Source organism: Salvelinus sp. IW2-2015, linkage group LG3, assembly GCF_002910315.2.
Source record: "Salvelinus sp. IW2-2015 linkage group LG3, ASM291031v2, whole genome shotgun sequence".
Lineage (NCBI taxonomy): Eukaryota > Metazoa > Chordata > Actinopteri > Salmoniformes > Salmonidae > Salvelinus > Salvelinus sp. IW2-2015.
Genome location: NC_036840.1, coordinates 4,548,545 through 4,559,060, shown reverse-complemented (window position 1 = coordinate 4,559,060; position 10,516 = coordinate 4,548,545). Strand labels below are relative to the sequence as shown.

Below are 10,516 nucleotides of genomic sequence, written 5' to 3'. Positions count from 1 at the left end.
ATAAAGCTCCAGTTGAAACTGAACAAAGGGAAATAATTTTCCTTTTATAGACCACCTCATGGCTTTTAACTTAATGCATAACTGTGGGATGGATAAAAAACTGTGAACCAAAAATTTTGGATATTATGTTATGTTTTGAGATTACTGGCTAGGAAGATTTTACTGTTTGGCTGCACTCTGTATTTTTCTACAACTCCACCGGAAATGTGCAGTCTGGGCTATGTGTAACATGGAGGAAAAAGTTATCTTGGCATTTATTGAAAGTACCAGACTGCTTTTACAGAATGTCTTTAACCCACCAGAGATAAGTCTTAACACTGTGAGACATTCAGAAAGGGAGTTCACACACTTATCTCTCCCAGTGGAAATGCATTATTGGACTGCTAAGTGGGGTTTAGTTGAAAGAGGAGCACAGTTTGTGTTGGCATGGAGCGAGCTGCTGTGAGCGACAACAACTGCCCTCTCGTATTTCAGCTTCCCAAAAAGCAGACAGAAAAATGCTAAATATACAGCAGTGTGACCTCTACCCTTAAATGAGCCACTATTTTAAGACAAAGGTGTCTAATTCCTTTCACCTAGGTACTTTTCTCGATTATCTCCAATAAATCATTTCAGAACATGTACAATACTGTCTAATATATGTAGATTACAAACAGATTATTATATAGACATTATAGAATGTAGTTCAATTGCTAATGGATGACCTCATTGTTGAGGAATGTGTTTTACTTCTTAAATTGCTAGTAGTATTGTATGTTCTAATTACGTTGTATGTTTCAATGTTGCACATTTTATCAATTGTGTTCATGCAGTGCTCCCTTGGAAAAGAGGCCTTGGTCTCAATGGGACTCCTTACTAAAGGTAAACATTTTTTTTTTAAATTCTAGGGCCTGGAGCTTTTCCTGGTCAGGTCACATGGTCAGAAAAAAAACCTGTCCTCTGACTGTGTGCCATGTCTTTATTGAACACATATCTGGACATTGACAATGTTGCCTAAACACCAGTGTAACCTTAGGAAACAGGCTATAGCTTCCTGCATATTTACCCTGAGCACACTCCTTCAGCAGTAACCAACCCAGTGCAGCAGCACAGCTAAGCTATTGAGCCATTATCACGGCATGAAATTAGGTTTCAAACAGCAAGAGCCTATAAGTTTAGGGCTTGTCCGGGGCAAGTAGCGATGGAGTAATGGGCCCTCAGAGGGAGGCAAGAGCTGCACAGAGAAGTGGAATGGTAATGAGAACACAGATTGAATAGCTAGGAATGTCAACCAGAGTTATTGCACTGGAGCTCTGCATTCATCGCTACACCGCAACAGATGCAGCAGTATATTTCCTTAAACAGAGATCCATAAAAATAAGGACCAAATAAAATGTAAATAACTCCAGGAGATATAGCAGCTTCCAAAGCATGTTGCAAGAGAGCTGAAAATAAGCACCGACCATATTCACATCATCACAGCTTGTTATGTGAATATAGTGGGTTCCTAGGTTCTGTTTGGCATGATTGTAAAATATCTTAAACCGAACAGAACCTAATCAACCCAAAGAGAACCTACACTGTAAGCACCCCCTGCATTTACGTAATTAATCTGGTGTGGTGAATGGTAAAGGTGCTATTGGCTGCATACTGGCTGCTCAGTCAAGGTCACTGTCTTGTTTGAACCCAGCTTGGATATCTGAGTGAGTCTTCTCCCATTCATCCATATGGCTGTATTACCATCACTATATAAGGGTGGAAGGTAGCCTAGTGGGTAGAGTGTTGGGCCAGTACAATGACAAAATAAGATTATTTACAAAATAAGAATTTGTTCTTAACCGAATAAAATGTAATTTAGTTCTTGCCTAATAAAATAAATAATATAAATATAAATAAATATATTAAAAAATCACTGTGAATCAGTCTGGCACCCTCACTCATCCTAGGGTTATTTTCAACCAGCTCTTATGGGAAGTGTGGAAACAACTATGCACTTACATCATGACCCTCACACATAGCCACGTAGTGGGTTGGTATGCCTGTTTTGTTATCGATTGATTAATAATGTTCACCTCTGAAGTGCTCTGGGGCTGGGTGACTCATCCAACGCCTTACCACCACTGACCTCGTTCGTCTTTGTCACCCACGTGGCTATAACCAATGAGGAGATGGCACGTGGGTACCTGCTTCTATAAACCAATGAGGAGATGGGAGAGGCAGGACTTGCAGCGCGATCTGCGTCACAAATAGAACTGACTTCTATTTTACATGCTGACTACACCACTCGTGTCTCGTGCAAAATACATTTAGAAATCTATATTATTCAATTATTGCACCCACACTGCTCGCGAGCGTCTGCGTTGCCAAGGGCTAAAATAGAAGTCAGTTCTATTTGTGATGCAGATCGCGCTGCAAGTCCCACCTCTCCCATCTCCTCATTGGTTTATAGAAGCAGGTACCCACGTGCCATCCCCTCATTGGATATACCCACGTGGGTGACTGAAAGACAAACAAGGTCGGTGGCGGTAATGCACCTAATTTATGAAAGTTGCCAATCGCAATATAAAGTCCAGAGAAGAAAAATCCTGGAAGAGGAGAGATGACTAGAAACGATTTGGCTGATCGTTTTATGTGTGGATTAATTGTCAGAGTAGAGGACCTTGTGCATTTCAGGTAAAAGAACAACTCAATGTTTATATCAAATCAAGTTTATTTTATATAGCCCTTCGTACATCAGCTAATATCTCGAAGTGCTSTACAGAAACCCAGCCTAAAACCCCAAACAGCAAGCAATGCAGGTGTAGAAGCACGGTGGCTAGGAAAAACTCCCTATATCTCTATATCTCCCTAACTCCCTATATCCCAGGACAAATTAGCTAGCAACAGCAAGCTATCTAAATAGGACAAATTAGCTAGCAAGTGCAAGCTAGCTAAATTGCCATAAATGTTTAATGCTTTTTGGCCTGTCCCCAAATTAATGTAATTGGTTCAGAATTTGTTTTGATGTTTTAACCTGCGTGTCATGATCGCGTTTGGTGTGGGGGGACAAAATACACTTATGCACGATGGCGCAGGTGAGCAGCCAGTTTGGGTTCCGTGTTAGCCCTTGGCAACGCAGATGCTCGTTGGCGCGCGTGAGCAGTGTGGGTGCAATAATTGAATAATATAGATTTTTAAATGTCTTTTGCAATGCTCGTGCCACGACGCTAGCGGTGTAGTCAGACTGTTATAGCTCCTCCCACCAACCTCCACCTATACAGCCTATAGGTTAAGAAGAATATACACTATATAGTCTATGATTAGGCTGAGACATTTTTCTTCTTGTTTATTTCTACCTTGTAGCCTAGATGCTGTAAAAAAGAAACATTTAGTTGGAAAATATTAAAGAAAAGTGTTTAGATACAGCAAGTACAACGCAAACATTTTTAATAACGGAATAGGCTACATCCATTTAATTTCGTATGTATTCGTGAGTCTTCGTATGGGTTCGTAGAAGCCCAGGAGAGGGAGTTGAGTCCGAGCCGCACTGTTCCCTAGGTTGCATGTGACTAATCGAGTTTGCAGTGAAGTAGCCTACAATTCATTCCTACGGAATGTTCACCTGAGAGAGCGAAAGCACTGCAAAATAACAGGTGAGTCTTATTAGAAACGCATGTCACTGTTATAATGGTTCACTAAGTGATTCATGTTATTTCCAATAAGTTACTTTAACATTTTGGGGGAGAAAATATAACTTCTAAAAATGATCGACTTGTTGTGATTATATACTGGAGCACCAACTTTGCTATGAGTTATATATAGTTCAAACCCTGTTTGTATATGGGAAGGCTAGTTTGTAAAAACAATTTGATACACTTTACACACGGATAGTAATTTCGAAATGAGGTCGTTTCATTGAAGTTTGGACCACATTTACACTAACTGTGACTCTCCATTACCTGTAGACCGAGTCGTTTTGAGAAATGTGGTGCCATTAGAAGCGAAGGACGATTGCACGGTAACCTGATTAAAAACGTAAATTACAAATTCACTGCTGAAGGAGCGTAGTTTACAAACTTAGTAAAGCCACCGGTGAAAAACCCACACATTCAAAAAGGAACATGGCAACGGGTGGATTTAAACCAAATGCACAGACAGACTTTCTGGAGGAATGGAAGGCTAAACGGGAGAAAATGAGGGCAAAAATGCTCGGGGACATCGCTGCGGCCACCGGCGCGTGCACTGGTGGTATTGTCCCTGCGACCCTGGGGAGCCACAGCAACAAAAGTGAGATGCGCAATGCTACCTCGAGCACCGAACTTAACAACAACGGCAACCCGGACCGCGGGACATCATACCCCATGGCTCGCTCATCATCCTCCTCAGCCTTGAAGAGACCTGACGATGACCCACACCCGACACCAGCCGTCAGAGGAGCGGATACACCAGGGAGTAACCTGAAGAAGACACCGCAGCCGGAGAAAGTGCCCTGCACCCCACAAGAGTCCAGCCCCACTGCATGCAATGACCATGGCAGTGACAAGGAGAGCCCCTCACCCAGTAAAGGCAAAGAGAAGAAAAACAATGGTCCAAGCGCCAGGAAGGGGAAAGGACAGATAGAGAAGAGAAAGCTGAGGGAGAAGCGCAGATCAACAGGTGTTGTCAGCATGCCATCCACCGAGGTGAGTCCAAGCTGTCTGTAACTTTCATTTGTTTACAAATCATCGCCTAGTTATTAAGCATGATGCATGGTGTAGGATGAGACTGTTTACACTCTGTACTGGCAACCTGTAGGCCTATGCGAGAAATAAAAGTTGATGAAACCACTGTGGAAAAGACGGCATTAAAGATGGACTTATCTGTCCATTAGGTTGTGTTATTATCGTTATGAAACAAACATTTTAATGTACCAAATGGGTTGGATGTTTGTGGGAAAATAATGGTTTGAGACTGAGTAGCTTTAATGACTAATGAGAAGTATTCAAATGGGGTTATAAAACGTTCTTCTGACCTTCAAAAGGCCTACATAAACATGTCTGTTCCAGTCGAGTGTTTATGAAGAACTTCTAGCACAGACATGAAAAAGTCTCCATGAGAATGCTGAAAATGTGCAGAGTGAGCAGTATCGTTGTTATTGCACTTAAATCATGTCACAGCCTGGCAGCAGGGACGCTGATGAAAGCTTGTCAACCACCAGTCCGAACCTCAATAATATGTCTGTCCTGTTATTCTAAGAACTTCCACCATCAGGGAAATTATATGTATACAGTGCCTTCAGAAAGTATTCGCACCCTTTGACTTTTGCATATTTTGTTGTGTTACAGCCAGATTTGAAAACGTATTAAATTGAGATTTTGTGTCACTGGCCTACACACGATACCCCATAATGTCAAAGTGGAATTATGTTTTTAGAAATGTTTACAAATTCATAAAAAATGAAAAGCTGAATTGTCTTGAGTCAAGTATTCAACCCCTTTGTTATGGAAAGCCTAAATAAGGCTAAAAATCTGCTTAACAAGTCATATATTAAGTTGCATGGGCTCAATCTGTGTGCGATAATAGTGGTTAACATGATTTTCGAATGACTACCTCATCTCTGTACCCCACACATGCAATTATCTGTAAGGTCCCTCAGTTGAGCTGTCAATTTCATACACAGATTCAAGCCAATGCCTCGCAATGAAGGGTACTTATTGGTAGATAAATAAAAAACCTGCCATTGAATATCCCTTTGAGCATGGTGAAGTTATTAATTACAGTTTGGATAGTGTATCAGTACACCTAGTCACTACAAAGATACAGGCGTCCTTCCTAACTCAGTTGCTGGAGAGGAAGGAAACAACTCAGGGATTTCGCCATGATAGGGGAAACTGAGGATGGATCAACAACGTTGTAGTTACTCCACAATACTAACTTAAATGACAGAGTGAAAAGAAGGATGCCTGTACAGAATACAAATTTTACAAAACATGAATCCTGTTTGCAGTAAGGCACTAAAGTACAACTGCAAAAAATGTGGCAAAGAAATTAACTTTAATTCCTCAATCCAAAGCGTTATGTTTGGTCCAAATCCAACTCAACATATCACTGAGTACCACTCTTCATATTGTCAAGCATGGTGGGGGCTGCATCATATTATGGGTATGCTTGTCGTTGGCAAGGAATCCAGTGTTTTATAGAATAAAAAGAAACAGAATAGAGCTAAGCACAGGCAAATCCTAGAGGAAAACCTGGTTCCGTCTGCTTTCCAACAGACACTGGGAGACAACATTGAAAGTTCCTGAGTGGCCTACTTAGTTTTGACTTAAATTGACTTGAAAATCTATAACGAGACTTGAAAATGGCTGTCTAATTTTAAACATGTTTTCACTTTGTCGTTATGGGTTATTGTGTGTAGATGGGTGAGAATCTTTTCGATTTAATCCATTTTTAATGTAGGCTTTAACACAACAAAATGTGGAATAGGTCAAGGGGTATGAATACTTTCTGAAGGCACTGTATAATGGGCATGTTTTATGATGTTGACACTGGCTCAGTGCCTTGAATCCACAGAGTGTAGTCTACATATTAGGGGTCTGGCTCTTCTGACAGCTGCCCAGACCCAGAGCATGCTGCCGACTGTGGAGTTTCACCTGGAGGTTGACCAGTGTCTCAGTTGGCTAGTGACAGCCTGTTATTAGGCGGTCGGCAATGCCAATCAAGGAGTTTGAGAGGCTGGTCAGAAGCCAAGCCGTAAAGCTAGGTTTCAACCCCACAGATCATGCCAAACTATGTGCGATCATGCCCCATGCGACAACATTGCCTGTGTTTTATGCATTGCATCTTTCCCATGGTAAATCTAAACCCTGACATCGCGATCGCTGTATGATTTGGACCCTCCTCACACAAGGCCCCTTGTGTTATGAATTTTATTGAATAGGTACGCTGGGGCATAATCAGCCTGCATGTTCTGTGGGGCACAATAGCTGTTGAGGGGGTTTCAGAGCAATAGGGAACCCAATCGCGCCACTCTCCCTATGATGGGCTGATAATGGCTTCACGGTTAACCGAAGCAAACACTGGCTCTTCTGTGGAGTGTCAATCAGGACCACCTCCTCCATTCCAGGAAGGTGTCTCGTTTCAGCCTCACTGTCAGTCTCACCCTCTCTGACGGAGAATGGTATGTGTCTACTGGCTGTTGGGGACCTCTGACCTGCTTAACAAATGCTTACTGAACGATGAAATACTGCTTAAGTGATGTGTGCTTTTGTCTCATTCGAGGTGAGTACTCACTCAGACAGCGTTATCTTCAATCTCGCTCTCTCTCCTTTTCTCTCTCTCTTTAGGGTGTGTGTGTTGTGTCAGTGGTCCGTTTCCTGTTGGCCTCACCTTGGCTTAGGCCTAGTTGATGAGCCTCATTGTCTGGGGCCATCCATGTTTTATGACCAGCAGTGTGTTATAAGGCTCTGCTTGGAGACTGAGTTGCTTTCACTCTGGAGCGTGAACTTTGTTTCATGTGGCGGGCTGGATCTCTCTGATCAAGGCTGCTGCTGTTGTGTCTGGAACACCCAGGGCCATTCGTCAGTAGCAACCGCGAACAGGCGGTATGATAGGGCAGGCTACACATTGGTGCCAATTAGCACTGGGCAATTCCATGGTAACGGAATACGCTGAGACTCACATTTCTTCACTTTAAAATGTATACCAAACAAAAAGCATTGATTTCAAAGTTTAACAAATCATACAACTCTATGCACAAGGGCTACTTTTAACGTTTTCCACAGGAAATTTAGCAAAAACACAAAATTTGCTCTATGCAAATTGTGCATAGAGTTGTATGGTTTGTTAAACTTTGAAATCAACGTTTTTTTTGTTTAGCATACATTTTAAAGTGAGTCTCAGCGTAATTCCGTTACTGTGCTGATAGGTAGCTTAGCGATTTTAAGAGCGCTGGTCCAGGAACCAAAATGTCACTGGTTAAAATCCCAGAGCCGACTTGTTAAAAAAATCTGTAATTGGGCCGTTGAACAAGGCACTCAATCCTAATTCTGCTAAATTACTAAAATGTCAAATGTAAAAAGGAGGAAAGGGCCGAGGGTATAGCCGAGGGGATTTCTCATTGCTTCTTCCTGGTTGCTGTTGAATCACTTTTGTGTAGTTTATGCATATCTGTCATGAGCTAAGAGAAGTGTGTCTTCCCTGTACATAATCATGCTGATATCTTTCACTCCACGGACAAAGCAATGTGATTATAACATTTGTTTTCCAATGAGAATCTGCATCAACAAAGTGCTAATAAATGGAAGGCCCATTGCTTGACAGTTGGCTTTGCCTCAAAATGTTTAGTTTGAACCCACAGTTTCTAAAGATCCATCGGATCATATCTAGCTCTGGATATATGCACAACAGGCTCTCTCCAGGTGAGTGAGTTTAGTCTTATCTGCAGACAGACCACAAATGTATTTCAAAGCCGTCATGCTACAATTACACCATCTAAACATCTGTAAACCCTCTTGAGTGACACACCGTCATGTTGAAACCCAGTTTTTCTTCAGCATCACTTGCTCTTGTTGTGCTTAAAGTAGCAGTGCTGTCAATGAGGGGTAAAGCAGAAAATATGGTATGTGGTGAGACAGAGTTTTGCCCTATAACTACATGAACTCCCCCCTCGACCTGTACTGAAGCCCTGGGGAATGTAACATTGATGTGATAAAGTGGCCTGGCTCTAGTTTATATTTTTATCACCCCTTGCTTTCAAAAAAAAATCCTGGTCAAGCCAGTCTGACTCTCACAACCAGAAGGTGTGGGAATGTACACACCTCACAGCACAACGCCTCTCCACCATGTGACCTACTTGTTGTGTGTATGTACTGACAGGTACAGTACCAGTCAAAAGTTTTTCTTTATTTTTACTATTTTCTACATTGTAGAATAATTGTGAAGACATCAAAACTATGAAATGACGCATATGGATCATGTAGTAGCCAAAAAAGTGTTAAACAAATCAAAATATGTTTTATATTTTTGATTCTTCCAAGTAGCCACCCTTTTCTTTGATGACAGCTTGGCATTCTCTCAACCAGCTTCATGAGGTAGTCATCTGGAATGCTTTTCCAACAGTCTTGAAGGAGTTCCTACATATGCTGAGCACTTGTTGGCTGCTTTTCTTTCACTCTGCGCTCCAACTCATCCCAAACCATCTCAATTGGGGGGACGTTGGGTGATTGTGGAGGCCAGGTCATCTGATGCAGCACTCCATCACTCTCCTTTTTGGTCAAATAGCCCTTACACAACCTGGAGGTGTGTTTTGGGTCATTGTCCTGTTGAAAAACAAATGATAATCCCACTAAGCACTAACCAGATGGGATGGCGTATCACTGCAGAATGCTGTGGTAGCCATGCTGGTTAAGTGTGCTTTGAATTCTAAATATATCACCAACAGTGTCACCAGCAAAGCACCTCCACACCATCACACATTCTCCTCCATGCTTCACGGTGGGAACCACACATGTGGAGATCATCTGTTCACTTACTGTGCGTCTCACAAAGACATGGTTGGAACCAAAAATCTCAAATTTGGACTCCTCAGACCAAAGGGCAGATTTCCACCGGTTTAATTTCCATTGTTCGTGTTTCTTGGCCCAAGCAAGTTTCTTCTTATTATTGTCCTTTAGTAGTGGTTTCTTTGCAGCGATTCGACCAGGAAGGGCTGATTCACGCAGTCTCCTCTGAACAGTTGATGTTGAGATGAGTCTGTTACTTGAACTCTGTGAAGCATTTATTTGGGCTGCAATTTCTGAGGCTGGTAACTAATGAACTTATCCTCTGCAGCAGAGGTAACTCTGGGTCTTCCTTTCCTGTGGCGGTCCTCATGAGAGACAGTTTCATCATAGTGCTTGATGGTTTTTGTGACTGCACTTGAAGAAACTTTCAAAGTTTGTGAAAATTTCCAGATTAACTGACCTTCATATCTTAAAGTAATGATGGATTGTAGTTTCTCTTTGCTTATTTGAGCTGTTCTTGCCATAATATGGGACTTGTTTTTTTACCAAATAATCTTCTGTATACCAAACCTACCTTGTCACAATACAACTGATTGGCTCAAATGCATTAAGAAGGATACTTTAAGAAGGCACACCTGTTAACAAGGCCGCCCGCCTAGCATCACTACTCTGGACGGTTCTGACTTAGAATATGTGGACAACTACAAATACCTAGGTGTCTGGTTAGACTGTAAACTCTCCTTCCAGACTCACATTAAGCATCTCAAATCCAAAATCTAGAATCAGTTTCCTATTTCGCAACAAAGCCTACTTCACTCATGCTGCCAAACACACCCTCATAAAATAGCCCAATCCAACCAACCTCATCTCCATATTTTTTTCTGCTTTTTTTGCACATCAGTGTTTCTACTTGCACATCCTCATCTGCACATCTATCACTCGTGTTAATTGCTGAATTGTAATTACTTTGTCACTATGGCCTATTTATTGCCTTACCTCCTTACTTCATTTGCACACACTGTATACAGATTTTCTCTTGTGTTATTGACGGTACGTTTGTTTATACCTTGTGTAAA

At 41.8% G+C, this 10,516-nt stretch overlaps 1 protein-coding gene across 2 annotated transcripts in view; it reads left to right on the top strand.

Moving 5' to 3' along the window:
* Positions 1 to 3,324: 3,324 nt before the first annotated feature.
* LOC111982756 (PRKC apoptosis WT1 regulator protein) overlaps positions 3,325 to 10,516 on the top strand; it is an 86,167-nt gene continuing 78,975 nt past the window's right edge. Inside the window, exons 1-2 of one of the 2 annotated variants that reach the window (XM_024014350.2) lie at positions 3,325 to 3,611; positions 3,924 to 4,640. In XM_024014350.2, coding sequence (XP_023870118.1) covers positions 4,080 to 4,640 — 561 coding nt within the window. In that variant the 5' untranslated portion in view covers positions 3,325 to 3,611; positions 3,924 to 4,079. The remainder of the gene's footprint in view (positions 3,612 to 3,923; positions 4,641 to 10,516) is intronic. The other variant, XM_024014356.2, reaches the window with a different exon arrangement.